General features: G+C 36.6%; 1 protein-coding gene across 1 annotated transcript in view; it reads right to left on the reverse strand.

Annotated features, from left to right (window-relative positions):
* Positions 1-15,811, reverse strand: part of LUZP2 (leucine zipper protein 2) — a 198,991-nt gene that overhangs the window by 9,105 nt on the left and 174,075 nt on the right. The window contains exon 10 of the mRNA XM_075163293.1: positions 4,996-5,082. Within this exon, the coding sequence (XP_075019394.1) occupies positions 4,996-5,082 (87 nt within the window). The remainder of the gene's footprint in view (positions 1-4,995; positions 5,083-15,811) is intronic.

Here is a 15,811-nt window from a genome sequence, read left to right on the forward strand (position 1 = left end):
ATATCCTTCTCCTATTTTAGAGCACAGTGTACCAAGTGGATGGTTAAACTAAGATGATGTAACTTCTTATGACCTTCATAGCCCTTATTTAGGAAACAGAATTACTGAATTCGCTTTAAGAATTTTATCAGGTTGAAATTTTGTTTTAATGATGATTCCTTTTTTCTCCCATTACTCCCTTAGGAAAGCAATGGGAGAGTACAATGTGATCAAAGCTCTGCAACTGAAACCGAGAGAGAAAAATGAAGCAAAATGCTGTGGTTGCTTAGAAACATGTACAAGTTTTGCTCCAATACCCAGTTGTCCTTTGTCACTGAATGATTAATGAACACGCAGTGTTTGTTTACTGCAGGAAATTAAGGCAGTAAATAAAAGCACTATCACTTTTATTTATCAGAGAAGACTCTACAAGGACAAAGAGCAAGAAATCGAAGATGAGAACAGAGAATAAAGAATCACTTTATAAATTGTTTGATGTTTTAGCACTACAAATAGGTGTGTTTAAATGACATGTTACACGCATAAGAATATTTGGAAAAGGGACAAAGTACATTGTGGTGTAAAAGCCAAAAAAAGCTCCCAAAACCTTTTGGAAAGAGGGAAAAGGGAAATGATACAAGGAAAAGAGCTCTGCAGAACTCTAGTTCTGCACAGAGACTTTCAGGAGCCAGTCATAGAGAAAACATCTCCAGACAAGACTAAGAAAAAATAGTATTGACAAGATTCCTCTAATAAAATAATAATATTCTAAATAATGGAAACTTTTAAAAGAAAACTGAAGTTAAGATTTTTTTGGTCTTTGACAAATTTCAGATTATTTGAAATAATCAAGATGATGTATTACAGGATATCCTACCTACTTTTGGCTGCTATAGGTCCCATGCCAAATTTCATGACAACAAAGGTGTCAGCAGTATCTAGTTTCAAAATCAGCTAATATAATTTGGCCTGCCTATATCCCACTTGAAAACAAAATTTCATTTGTATTCATTCCAATGTAAACTACTTTAATTATTATGAACATGCATAAAACCATGAAGAAAAAAATTTCCCTGGGATTACAAATTTGAGAGAGAGAGGGATGCTTAGCCATGTAGACTAAAAAATATTGATTGAGACCAGCAACTAGCAATTTCCCTTTATTTCTTGCCTTAAAAACTGAACCATCGCATGTTCTTCTCTAGTCAGTCTTTACTACAGTAATTCTTACAAAACATAAATCACATTTTATTTATTAGAGAGACAACCAGAGGATCTTTGCAAAGCTCTGAGGAAGTGTTGCTGAAATATTAGGTTTCTAAGGAACATCTTAGTTTTAAGCATATTCATTAAGGTCCTGGTCTTTTATCTTGGCATCAACCTTCATTTATTTTTCTTAAGCAAATGGCACATGAGAACCTGTCATCCAGCCTATACTTCCCTCATTGGGAGTTTAGCAGCTGTAAAAAACTTCTGATAAAAACACGCACAAACACACACAACCAAATAATGGTAAAATTACAAGAAAAATTCTAATATATTCCCAAGTCTGGAATTTTCTCAAAGTGATAGTATTCACAGGTACAAATCACAGCTTTGTACTATTGAAGTAATATGAACCTTTAGGAAAATAAATTGCTTCTAGATCTTTCAGGATTTAAGGTGGTATCACTAAAGTCATCATATAAGGGTTAATTGTGGAAAGAGATGTTTTTATTTCATTTCTCAAAAGTAATTAATTTGAATTCTTCCTTGTCTCTAAAAAAATATATATATCTGCTAACATAAGATATAAAAAATAATAATAAAAGGTGGGAAGAGGTTGCTAGCCCAATGTCATCATCTGCATTGTTATTATGTCCCATGCAGTCCATGTTCAGATGGACATCGTGTGTAAGAGAGAAAAAAAAAAGTTTCAACTTAAACAACAACCAGGAACCTGGTGGGAGCAACCCACAGGACAAAAAGCGGTCAAGACTTGTAAAATAGTTGGAACAGTTTGTGAAAAACATATTTTAATGCTTTAGTTCTCTCTGAAAATTTTACTGCCTTTCTTTAATCAATTCTTGGGTTCACAAGAAAATTTTCCCATTTTCATAATTGAAGTTTTTATGGTACTTAAAGTGAAATCAGGGGATTCTGACAAACTGGGATGTTTTATTCTCCCACGATGGTCTCCAAATGAGCCACTGCTGAAAATTCAATTGTGGAACCCTGCGAATGCAGACAGATTTCTCACAAAACTTCATGGGTCAGCGTGGGGATGGCAGCACAGAAAGGGAGAAAATTCTCTGAGAAAAGAATTATTTAATGTCTTCCTGGCAAGAAAATCCAGTACTTTGAGTGCAGCCACAATTTGAAAATAACTATTTCTCTAAAATTTTATGTATACTGCGTATTCCCTGAGCCATATTCGTAGCTCTACTCTTTCAGTTTTAGGACGGGACTGTTGCAGTTTGTCCCGCATGCCGGAGGCCATGCTGCGGCACTGTGCAGGCTGCTGCCCTTCAAAACAGCTCCTGGCTGCGTACTGCTTTGCAGCTATCTGCACAAAGAACTAACTCCTGGAATCCTCTTTGAATCGTACCAATCAATTGGTTTTATATTAGCAAAAAGGAAACCGAACAATTTTTATTTCCAATTGAACATGGAAATAAACAAAAAAATATATACCTTAAGAGTCCCACTTAATGTAAAGAGAACACGTCTTCCTGTATCTGTAAGTTCTTTAATTACACTGGAGGTTCTGTTTCTGCTTGGGATAAATACCACGCTATTTATGGCTGCCTTGCTCGGAGGTGCGGTTGTCCTAACAATCTTCTTTGTAACTTGAATCTCAAAGCCATTCCTTCAACTGCAAGCACAGCGCAGTGAAATCTTTGTGTATTAGTGTGAATCCTAGATTGATTTTTTAAAATGTGAACAAAATGGAACTATGAATATTACATAATACCCATTGTTCAGTTGGAAAATGAATTTATAGCAGCAACATATTTAAAAGCAGGATAAGACTGATAAAACTACTGTCTGCTTAATTTTCCAATATGGAACATTATCTAGCAGGGCACAGTGAATTTGAATATCCCTATGGTATGCTTTCTCTAATTTTACTACTTTTTCCTCCATACAGGAGGTTTTGTCAAATACAGACTTAATAAACCTTAAAGATTTAAAATTTAAAGGAAACCTGAGTCCCATAGAATATAGAATTGATCTTAAAATATGGTAATTGAGAGATTAAATGATATAAAACTTAATCCTAGTACTCAAATTTAGATATATAGCCTAATTTCTTTTTCTTTGAATTATAATGCTACTTAGACGAAGGCAGGGAATAGGGTTTAGATTTTAATTTAACTTGAATCATGAAAAACAGTTTGACTCCTCAAGACTTTTAACTCCAGTTCGAGTCGCCTTCTGCTTTCTCAGACAAATTTTTCATACCAAGCAGCATACCATGCTGACTAAATGGCTAAAAATACTAGTTGTTAGAAGCACAAAAAGCCACCCCCCCCCCAATCAAAATAACTAAATCCTTGATTTTATGGAAAAGTGCATCTTTTAGGTGTCTTTCATTGCATTACTTAGTACAGAAATTAAATAGTCTCTTGATCTGTGAAATGCATTAACAACTTTTTTTTTCTCTCTGCTTTAATGTATTCACTTCTGTAAAAAATAGCTGCTTGAACCTCTTTCCACAAACATTCAGCCTAAATAAATTCAGCCTCTACCTAAAGTAACCTATATTCCATCAAACTTTCCATAACTTTCCCAGGGGGGAACCAACCTCTAGTCATAATCTAAATGGAGTTCACTCTGACTGCAGAATTTTACATCTTATTCTTTCTTCTCCTACTTCAATTTTTATTAATAAGAAATGAAGTTTCCTTCATCTTTAGACATTAAGAAAGGTGCAACAGCAAATTACGCGCTCTTCTCCTGGATACACAATTTCTCCTTGTCTCTGCCCCCCTCTAGAGGATGCGGCAGAGGAGAAGTCACTTATAATTGAATAAACTTGTAACATATTTGTAATAAATGGGTGATATAGACAGCTTTTTACAATCTGTTGGATATTGAATTACCTAGGATTTGCTTTCCAAACTTTTCTTCACATTGCTACACATTGCTATGATCGCTACCAGCAAGCTACCCAGTTACCTCCATGGGAGTTTGTTATCTTTGGCGGTGGGTAACGTGTTCAGCAGTTCATTCGAGAGCCGCTGTGACAGGCTTTTTCCTGATGTCTTCTATATTTCACCTGCAAATTAGTCAAGGTAGCACTACACTTTTTGGACTACTGAGCAGTCAATACACTCTCTCAACAAATTTTGCCTCTCTCATTCTTTCTGTTTTTTCCTGTTTTATTTGTGTCGTTATAATTGCAGCCGTAATACCTGCACTTGGGATTTCTGTTAACAGCTCCCACCATGCTGTTGGAATGAGAGTTTTGCCTCAGTAAAGGCAGCAGATTTAGCTTTCTGTCAGACAGGTCATAAGGAAAACACAGCTTGCGGCTTTCCTAGACTGGCAGTGGACGAGATTACATACTTTCAACTATTACACTGTCACCTCTTACATCTCCCCGAAGGTGTGGTTTTTTTTTTTTTTGTTTTATCAAATGAAGCATCTGTGACAGCTGGGCCTGATTATTTGTGCAAACGTTATGTAGACAAGGTTCTGCATCTCGCTGTAATGCAGCAGCTCTTCAACCAGCAACAAGCCAATTCTTGAAATGGTTAAACATCAAATCATATCATTTCCACTGCTCTTCTTCCCACAACAGCTCTACAAGTTCTATTAAGTAGTCTTTAAAAGAAACCCAGAGAGTATACCTGCATAGATTGACAGTGAAGAGCATTTGTTCCTCAGCACTTTAATGCAGAATATAGCTGGCTTATAAAATATATGTACCAGCTTGACTAGGAAAAGTAAGTCACATCGATCATTGCCTAAAGGCATGGACGTTTTCATACAATCTAGATTAGACTCTGATTTTAGGTGAGCTAAGCTTACATCTTGAGAACCGCACTCCTGGATGCTCTGATTTTCTTCCTTCCTTGAGGCCACGTGAAGATTCTCCTTCTCTGCTGAGGCATTTCGCTGGACATGGGACATAAAAAAAGAAAAGAAAATAAACAGTTAATATAGATAAAAAGTCACATTTGAAAAATCAGGATAACGACAAGAAACCAAGAGGTCAGATATTGCAAACTGCTAACTACTTTATACACTGCATGTTCAGTAAATTTTGTAAAGGGAATGTTTTAATATTAATTCTCATTAAAGTACTCCCTTGTACAGGATTACTTCCATGTAAGTAATTAAGACTTTCTACCTGAAAACTGACCACACAAAAGTGACTCGATGGTATATTTTTTTGTATGTTAAGCAAAATCAAATGAAGTACACATTAAACTACATTTTCTTTTGTGCAAATATTTGGATTGGAGGAGGGAAAAAAAAAAAAGCATTTTCAAAACTCCTATTTCTCTGACTCGTGTGGATTCTGGGAAAGATTTAGGCCCTGAGTTGCAGCCGTTCATGAAGTGCTTTAGCTGACTTCAGCTGCCTACAGTCTCTCCCTGCTGGGACCTCACGTCATTGCGAGCTGGCAAAACGTGTTGCCTTTCATGCCTTTCACTCACCTCCTCACACTCAAAACGGCCTGCTACATGGGACAGCTACTTTAAAATCCAGGCTATCACTTTATATAAACGGTGAATTTCCTTCCACTGAAATATTGGCCATTTTAGGCATGTTTTTTTCCATATTTCCTGCAACTTCTAAGATTCAAAGGGACATAAACAGGAAGAACTTGCACTGCTTTTTTTATATAGAGCTTGCGCTGTATTTATACTTCAGTATTTTTTAATTTAGCTTATAACTTCACAATTTTGTGGCCTTAAATACTAGACCATGGCATAACATGACAAGGAATTATTTCTACAGGAAATGATCCATAAAATCTGGAAAATGTATTACTAAATTAACTGGATATCCTGATACATGTATCATTGCCTGTACACCACAACTGCATACTCTGCTGAGACATAAAGTAACTAAAACAGCTGGATGCACCATACTTTGCTGATAGGCATGAGATAATCGTTATGACCACCTTGTTATTCTTACTTCTGCTGAATTATTTGTTTAAAAAGCATTCATCTTCCAGTGTCTAATTCAAAGTCCACTGAAATTCACTGAAGGAAGGTAAATCATGTAAGATTTATAAGTGTTTCCAAAATATATTAAAAAAAACCCAAATGAAACAAAAACCACCCCAAAAACTCAAATCAAAACATAATGACTTATTCTTACTCTGATACAATATATTCCCAGAAAATAATCAAATTTAAAAAAAAAGCATTGATAAGCCTCTCTCTTTGTTATAAGTTTCAGATCATGAAGAGTTTGTAACTATCCTTAGGGATTTGGCTTCCATGAAATTGTCTGCAAGTCATCTTGAAACTCTTCAGGGGAATGGGGACAGGGAAGAAATCAAACTAATTTCTCTGGAAAGAAAAGTTAGAATTTCAGACACCAGTTTTGAAAGCTTGAACCATCCTTTCCTCGTGTCACTTCTGCGTTGAATTACTAACGAATACAAAGTTTTCAAAAATGATGGAGAACAGGAGAAAACAAACCTGTCTGGTTACTATTTGCAATACAGTCTCTGTTTAACTGCTTTTCAGCGAGGAATTGTTAGTTTCATAGAGCAATTGACTACTAGAAAAAGTGATGAGGAGGTGAACAGATTAAAAAGATCAATATAAATAATTGTTTTGTTAAATAATGAATGTCATTTCATACCTGCCTTGAGTGATTTGCCTGTTTGGACTGAAAGAATTATTACAGTTCTGCAAACTTAAATTTCTCCCCATTGAATAAGAGAGGCATATGTACAGTGAATGATAGTACACACATTCACCTGATTTCTTGACTGCTTGAACCAGTAAATCCACATGGGATGACAGGAAAACCAGCCAGCTTGAAGCCTTATTAACTCAGGAGAATAAATGTCTGTGCATAGTGCCTCTAATTTCAGAATTTGATTCCTGCTCAAGATTGTACCTTAGCAAATTACACACACAGCATATATACCCAATTTCCCAGCATGTTGTACTCATTTCTACAGAACAAAGGGAAGTTTGGTATATTTAGGTGAGGCTGTCATCAAGAAAACACTTTCACAGTGTCACGTTTTCAAATGCTTACAGCATTTCTTACCTCTAGGAAAATGGAAAACAGGAAAATTTCCAATTCTCACCCTCTTTAGTATTCAAAAGAGTCAAGTGCTGTACTATATCCTAGAAGATTTCCCCTTTTTTCTCTCCCAAAACAAAATATAACATTTTTTGAGCTGTTTCAGTTTTCATATGATTGCCTTAACCAGTAGGACCAGATTCTGCAACAGCCTTTAAAAATCACTTGCCACATCCGCACTGCTCAGACGCCAGCCGAGCTAGGGAGCAGCGACAGGTCTGCTTCATTCCCTGTCTGGTTTTTAACCGATAAACATCGCATCACTTCAGCTATTGCACAACCGTCATCTCTAATTGTTTTTCATATTGTTACCCTAAGCTGACATTGATCTGCACGTCTTGAGTTCTAGTTTAAAGCCCCACCACGCTTCTTGCAGCGCCAAAGGAGGACAGCAGAACAGAGGGCAAGAAGGCGCCTTGCCAGGTCCTGGCTGGGTCCTGTAGGTTTGAGTTCTGTCCTTATGGCCAGAGCGCCACAGGGCTTTCTTGCATCTTATGTAGGTAACTTTTAATCCATAACATTTTGAGACTAAGACTGACTTCTTACATGAAAAAAAAAAAAAAAAGAAAATTCAAAATAAAAATTAGTATTTTTGAAGGCTTATCTGTTTGCTGATGATGTGGGGATCTGAGGTAGACTTTGCAAACAAGATCCTTTGTTATTAAAAATAATCTCTCGTAATGAAAAAATGAATATGTTATTATTTGTCTGAATAAAGCTTATTTACTAGACTGACAGCTTACCTAATAAAAATGCCATCAAGTACTCCAGAGTGAAACGGTTTGGAAACAGTTTCTGAACTCCTTCCCAATTTGCTTAAAGCTTTCTGAACCCTCCTCAAAGCTTTTTAATACAGGATTTCGCATGTGAACATTTTTTTCAAGGACCATCAACCCTTTTATCTTTTTTCCTTTGAAATAATTTAGAAATTACAGCATCTTCCTGGTGAGATCTTACAAGCTTGACTAAAAACCAAGCTTTGCATTTCAGATAAATGAAATCAGCAAAATTGTTTACAATGCATTTAACATATACGCTTGCAGCAAAACTTCCAGAATACTTATGACAGAGAAGCAAACCAAACCCATTATTTCTTTGAGTTCTCTTCCAAAGTCTGCACTGGAATGAAAAAAGCCCAATTCTGCTTCATGCCTTTGAAATTTCCTTCAGTTATGCTTTATATATTTTTCATTTCTAACATCACACAAATTTTCTTCGCAAAGTGTGCATTGTTATTATAATATCCTCAACTGCTAAATAAAACTGCAAAGCTAAGTCAACTGAATTTCATCTTTCATAACATCTTTTGACTTTGACATGTAGTTCAATTCTTTCCTATATTAGAAATAGTCTTATCGGATCTTTCGTATTCCCACATGGTTTTTTGGCATGACTGCACAATTCTTACTCTCTCTAGTCAGTGTTTGTTCACGTGAGATGCCAGAGTGCTGTTGACAGGACTGCTTGCCAGATGACCTGCCAACACAAATATGGGTTCCATCAACACATCTATTTCCCGTTACTTAGACTCTCACAGATTACTCTTTTCTACACTAAGGGTTTCTAGTGATATTCAATTTCCACATTAAAAAAAAAATATTTAAGGATACTCATATCAATCTAACAAGAAGATTGCATGGCATTTTGAATGTAAGCAAACAAACTAAGCAGTTTCTGGCAGAGTGCAAGTTCATGATATCCAAGGACCAAAACCAAAACACAGTTCTATGAGAGTAAGGATGATTTTTCTCTAATAATTGGCAATGTCCTGATATGCATATTCATAGCCTCTTTTAATAAACTTTAAATGCAGAAATCATTGGATTTTGCCCAGAAACACATTTTTTGCTACTGAAGGCTTCACTGCCCCTATCTACAAACATTCAAAAACTACCTGCAGCAAAGACTTGCTAGCCTGACTTTGGCGTGCCTGCTGCGCCTGGCTGCCCTTCGTGACATCCGTCTGGCACGCGGAGCGAGGCCAACCTCTGAGCCGCCCCGGGGCTGGGGGTTGCTTCCATTCACCTACCTCCAGCGAGGTTAGAGAACAGATGGTCTGCAAAGGGGCTACACATGGGAAACAACCAAGGCCTGAGTTGTCCCCGCTTCTCAGCGCACTCAAACAGTTCGTATTCTTCTGGGAGATGTCTTATTCCTTAGGGATGGAAATAGCTTATTGTCGTGTCTAGGAAATCCAAAATTGCTCAAGGATTTGTAGCACTTACTGTGAAAAACCAGAGCGGTTTTGTCTAGCAAGCAGATGAAGTTGTCAGAGCTTTTCTGGGCAAGGTGCATAGTGCAAGAGCCAGAAGTATCTCCTTTCCAAAGTCAGTTCTGTCTGACTGCTCCTGGAAACCAGGGAATTTGTCTGTATGTCACACGTGCACACAGGCCAACTGCCACGTAATGCCTCACATATTTCGGTCAAGAAAAAGGTGTCAATCCTATCATCTTTTCCTCCCCGCCCCTCTTTTTTGAGTAGTGCCGTTTGCAATTACAGAAGTTCACAGTTGCTTTTTGGATTATAGGATAGACTCACTCTCCTAGTCCTACAAATCTCAGACATTTTAAAGGAATTGAGTATCTATTATATCTTTTCACAACAGAAATCACAGATAAATATGTATTAATACTACGTACAGTATAAAGGAAATCACTATATCGCATTTCATTATATCCTGACTTCAAAGTCTTCCACAGTCTAACTCACATGCAGAAATAAATGAGAAGTCCAATTCTAATAACAGTAATCACCCTATATATTTCTATGACAGTGATGGTCATTGTACACATATATACATATATTTGTCTGTGTATACAGTAGAGGTAACTAGCTTTTCTTCTATTACACAGTCAATATTATTCAACAATAAGTGGGAAAAACATAGCTCGGTTTTTGTTTCTATTTAATGCACATCTACAGAGTTGCATTTCTATAGTGCAATTCTTCTCAAAGGACTGCAAATCCTACAATGTAACAAATCTTTAAACCTCTACATACTGTTTCTTAAGTAAACAGAATTGCCCTTGTTTGTTTTTTTTTTTTATTTGCACTATATTCAAATATCTTTAAGGTAGAAAATAGCTGCTTACTGGTATACATTATGCCAACACTGAGCATTGAGGACAACAATCAGAAGTTTTGCAAGTAATCTAGGACAACCTCACTCCCATTAAAAGTGAAAATTGTTAGGACACCTTTAACATGGATACCGAAAGACCACACTTTCTTTTCTTCACATTTCACATGCATTTGTGTTGGTTGTAATGGAATTTCTTTGAGATGAATATTCACAATAACCTGAAATGGCTGAACATCCATCAGAGGGAAAGGACTTGTTCTTTCAAATAGATCATTTGGGATGATAGATGACATATTTAGATGTTAATTTCCTGAATCATCCTTTTCATAGTATTACTATGAGTGCAGAATTTTCCCTCGCACATGCAGTCGCCTCTCAGCAGTATATTGGACACAACATGGACATTAATGGTTTTAAATTTTTCTTTGTTAAGTGTTCTGGGGTCCTTCCTCTCTTGAAAAAAACCTACTCTAAAAGTGTCATTTGTCAAGAGCTAGGGAAGATATCTTGAAGTTTTCAAGCGCTGTTTGTAGTATTTCCTACTACATAATTCTTCCAGATAAAGTCAATCTCCTTGGGAAAAAACTAGTTACTAACCATCTCAAACCAGTGGAACTCATCTCTAACTGGAACATCCTTTCTACATGAGAGGCAGCACAGTGCTCCCTCAACTCCAGAGAGTGGAGGATGATAGTCTACTGCCAGAGACCAAAGCAAAGCAACCTCTCCATGGGAGTCCAGCACGATGTGTAGCAAACTCACAAATGTGCTTAAAGATAAGAAAGAAGCACAGAAACAGAAGATGAAAATAATAATAGGTCATCTTCCTCTGATAATACACAAAACGTACTTGCATTTACAGTATGGAGTGGAACTCCATGAGCTATGCTCAGGTATCTAGTGTTTAAGTTGTTACCCAAATGCCTCCAAGACAGCTGCAAGGGTAAAGGAGACAGGACTTGCGGGAGAGCAGTGCCCTTCTACAGAAATAGCTGGAGAAGTATTCTAGGGCATCTAAATAGGCAACGGATGCCAATTTAAAGCAATTCCCAAAATACCTAGCTATGCACAAACAAAAAAAAGCCACATCTGTTTATCATTGTGCTCTGAATTCTGCTGGTTTTTTTCCTAATGCAGCTTATTTTGAAAGCGTTGCATATTTCAGATAATTTAAATACATGTTTTCTAGTAGAACCTTGAACAAACATTTTCAGTTGCCTCACTTCCTCTTTTTATATTTTCAAATACTCTGCGGTTAACAGAGTCAACGTTCAGTTGCACAAAGGACAGTAAGGAAGCAACTTCCTGGTGGTTTTTTTTAATTTTTAACAGTTGAATGGCCCTTATGACTTAGGATATTTCCTAATAATAATAATAGCATCAAGAAAAAACCTACTTGTAGATAGCTCATGATGTCTTACAGGAAAAAACAGAAAAATTAATCAAATAAACTATTTACTGTGAAGCACTTGTTCCGTTCTAAAGTTGTACATGTCTTGAATAGCCTATGCTGTAGTTTCCAAAGTAAATGTTTATAATGCTCAGGCTATCAAGTGCTCTAAATACAAATAAAGCAGAGAAAAGAATGACAATTCTACTCCCCTCTTTGCAGAGGGTGGAACAATAGGATTGACATCGATACTTTTTGAGTTTGTATAAATGTGTAATAATCTGAGAGCGGAGCATTAAAAGCTATTTGATTACCCACAACTTTTTTAGTCTCTGCTGGTTCACTGTAGCAATTCTGTTCTCTTGTTCTCTCTTCACTCTTCTATTACTAGAATCTTTTGTATGAAAAAAATCAGAAAGGAAGTTAAAACAATAAAGGTATTTGAACCTTCAATAAAATGGTGTATTGCAGTTTACATCTGTTACTACCTCTAAAGCTGTGAATACCTCCATAGACCATCTCCCCCCAAAACATTGTTGGTCCTAAACAGCTTATGCTTAGACTAATTTTACTTCTTTTTCACATTACTAGGGTGGAGAAACCAGCCGAAGAACAGCCCAAAGCCTGGAACTAATCAGACAGCGTTTCATTAAGGCTCTTACAGCCATGGAAATCTTTAATCACTTCCGTTAAATCTATGTAAGACCTAATAATAACCCAGCAAGATTTCAGTCTGGGTACATTCTGACAAGCTATATTTGCTCTATAAGATCATTCTGGCTGCCAGATTTTTCTAGCTTGCATTTTTTTCAGTGTGCCTCCTTATGACTTAAAACCAAACTAAACGGGAAAAAGGAAAATCATTTAAAGTGCAGCTTGATTGCAGTGATACAAGAACTAACCTGTATAAGTCTGAAATTTATTAATCATTTACTGTAGAGGACATTCAAGCACGTTCTATGTACAGGGCAATTCTTCTACTGCCATACACTTTTGGGTGATGAGAACTTGTGCAGTTACAAGAAAGATTCTTAATAAAAAAGACATTTGTAATTTTCTGCAGATAGCAGAACCGAGATCTGCAGCTAAATACATACGGAAGTCTTCTGCACTGAAATGTGAGGACAGATGGCATTCCGACATTACTTGAAGTGGCACTGCATCATAATAACACCACAAAAACCAACTATTCAACTTTGAGGGTCACTGAACACTAACATTTTCCAAATGAGTCCCAATTACAAAAGCACCTGTGCCCAGTAATTTTATGCTAATCCAATGAAAAATACAACATATTTAGCATCATGAGTTTACATAATTTCTCATTTGTTACCTGTAGTAATCTAGCCTGTTGTTTACCCGCTCTATTTTAGTAGACGACATAATTGCAAAGTGAATTTAAAGGACGCTTGGCTTACATTCTGCCAAAACCAGGTCTTTCTTTGCTAACAATATCCAAACTTGTTATTCATATAGCAAACTTAAACAAAGTGTGCCAACATAAATACCAGGCTAAAATTCGTATATATGTAAGAATCTGTAAAACGAGCCCATGGAAATGGAAATTACATCTTGTCAGTAAAAAGCAATACAAGATTTCAGTATTATCATCAGCAAGTGACACTGCATTCCATACGAGAAACCAGTGGAATTGGTAAAATATTTGCTTTATATGATTATCTGTTGGGATTTTGTTTGTAACCGGGTAGGTATTCCCACAGCTGTCTACAGCTTCTGTCTCACTTTAATCATTTGGCTGATATGTAAAGAGGAGAAAAATATGTTTTGAAAAATATCTCCTGTTTTATGAGTGTATACCAATATATGAAAGTCTGTGCCTTAAAGAACAAAAACTAAATTACGCTTCATGTAATCCAGTTAGGAAATTTAACAAGTCCTATTAGATCTCTTCTACTGCATTTGTAGGCATAGCTTTTGTTAATTCTGACTTTTACAGGTGAGAGAAATGCTCTGCTGCTATACAGTTTGCTTTCTTTGAAGTCAACTGGGCTAATGATACAAACATTTTCTGAAGGCTTTTCTGAAGGCTGCCTCTAATGATGTAGTGAAGTGTGAGCTGCATACATATTACGTATTTTGAGGAGAGCTGACTGCTGTGGGAAAGCTGTTGATGACACGTTAGGGGTTTGGTCCTGCAAACTCCTAGGCACCACCAATTTCAGTGGAAGCTGAGCAGGCTCAGCGCCTTACAAAAAAGGGTAGGATTCCCATAAGACATCCCTTGCCTCTACATTTTTTAATCTCACAACCTTTCTGTTCTGAGATTTCCCTTAGATTAATTTTCTATTCTAGTCACAGATTTTAAAGAAAATGTTTGTGTAGTACGACAGGATTTCAGTCCTGAGTTCAGATCTCATGGCATTACAGTTAGGTCACTGGGTTACCATAAAGTTATGCTGCAGACATTGTTATAATTCATCTGATAGTGTGTTGTTAAGGTCCACAGGCAGCCTTTGCATAAATATCTCAAGAGAAGTGGATCTTAAAACCTTTATTTATATCATATAAGCATGTATATGTCGTTGGATATATTTAAGAGCATAAAAATATCATCGCTAAACTGCTTTCAAGGCACTTTATTGCACCCAGTACACATAAATCTATATTTCCTAGATAAAAGGAAAAGTAGAATAACCTCTAAAATGGCCAAAGAAAGAATTACATTTATTACTGAAAGCTCTATGTAGTTGGCCTAGAAATATGACTGGATTTGCGACACAGCACATCAAAACTTTCTTGAATTATTGTGTTGATAAAGGACTTAGGAACAGACTTCTGGCATCCGTATCGTTAATCATTTGTATTTCAATTATGAAGTTTTAATTTGTTGTTTCTCGAAGTCAAGCAGAAGAGTTGGAGGCAACTTGAGACATAACTGGGTTTGGACATAGTAAAAGTTGTATCTACTTTTCATATCCCATAATTATTCAAAGGATTAGTTCTGTGGAATATTATCTATGCTACAGACCTCATACAAAGCACTTAGATATCAATATTTTTCTAATAATTTTTTAAAAGGCAGGATTAGCTCTACTATGTTTTGCTGCCTTACACTACAAAAGTGTCCTTCAAATCTTATTTCTCAGTACATTTTTAAAATCCAAGAAAGAGAGAGTAAACTTCAGCATGACTTTCAGGGTCTTCTGTGACTGTCTGGCAACGTATTACATGAACTGTATTTCCAGGAGATCCTCCTAATTACAAACAACAGATTTTAAAATGTTTTTCCCCAGCGCACCTTGAATGTGCTGAAGTATGAAGTTGAAGTCCTGAGTATGCAACTGGAGTCTGCAGAACCCCCTACAGCTCCCCTCAGTACCGCCGGTATCCGTTTCTGGATGTTATACTTTCTACCTACTTGTACTGTCACCTGCAAAGACCAACTCAGGTTCACAACCAATTTAGCAGTCAGCGTAGCTGAAGGATTACAAAGACAGAGAGATACGGAGCACCGTCTGACTGACCTATGCAAATCAGAGCCTTAGGGTAGCTGAAAATTCATCACCTAGATAGTGCTGCTCATTAAAAAACAAAAACAAACAAAAAAATCCCCAAAAACCCAAACCACCCCTCCCAAACCCAGAAATTAAGGATGCCAGAAAGCATATAAGGAAAAAGGCAACCAGTGTAATATTAAAAAAAAAAAAAAAAGAAAGAGGCATTAGAAACAAATGATAACTAAAAAAGAGCAAATATAGTATATTTTGATAACATGTCTGCATGTCACTAACCACAGCAAATAGTGTTATTCATGCGAGGTTGTCTCCATCTCCTCTTCCTATTTTTAATTCTTGCTTGTCACATCATAAATTGAAACTTATTTGGAACAATGAAAAAGTGTGGGCCTGATAACAAACAGCATGCTCCAAATAGCTCTCCTACCATGTTTTGCAGTAGGCAGTGCCCCTTATTTCATAGATGAGCAAACAGAAGTACCACATGGCAAACTGCAGGATCACTTAATTAGTGGAAATAATAGGAATAGAACTTTGTTTCATTCAGTTGCTCATGCTGCATTTTACATGGCTTACCCCACACGGGGACAATAATTGAAATAGCAGTCCATCAAATT

The sequence above is a fragment of the Calonectris borealis genome, chromosome 14 (assembly GCF_964195595.1).
Source record: "Calonectris borealis chromosome 14, bCalBor7.hap1.2, whole genome shotgun sequence".
NCBI lineage: Eukaryota > Metazoa > Chordata > Aves > Procellariiformes > Procellariidae > Calonectris > Calonectris borealis.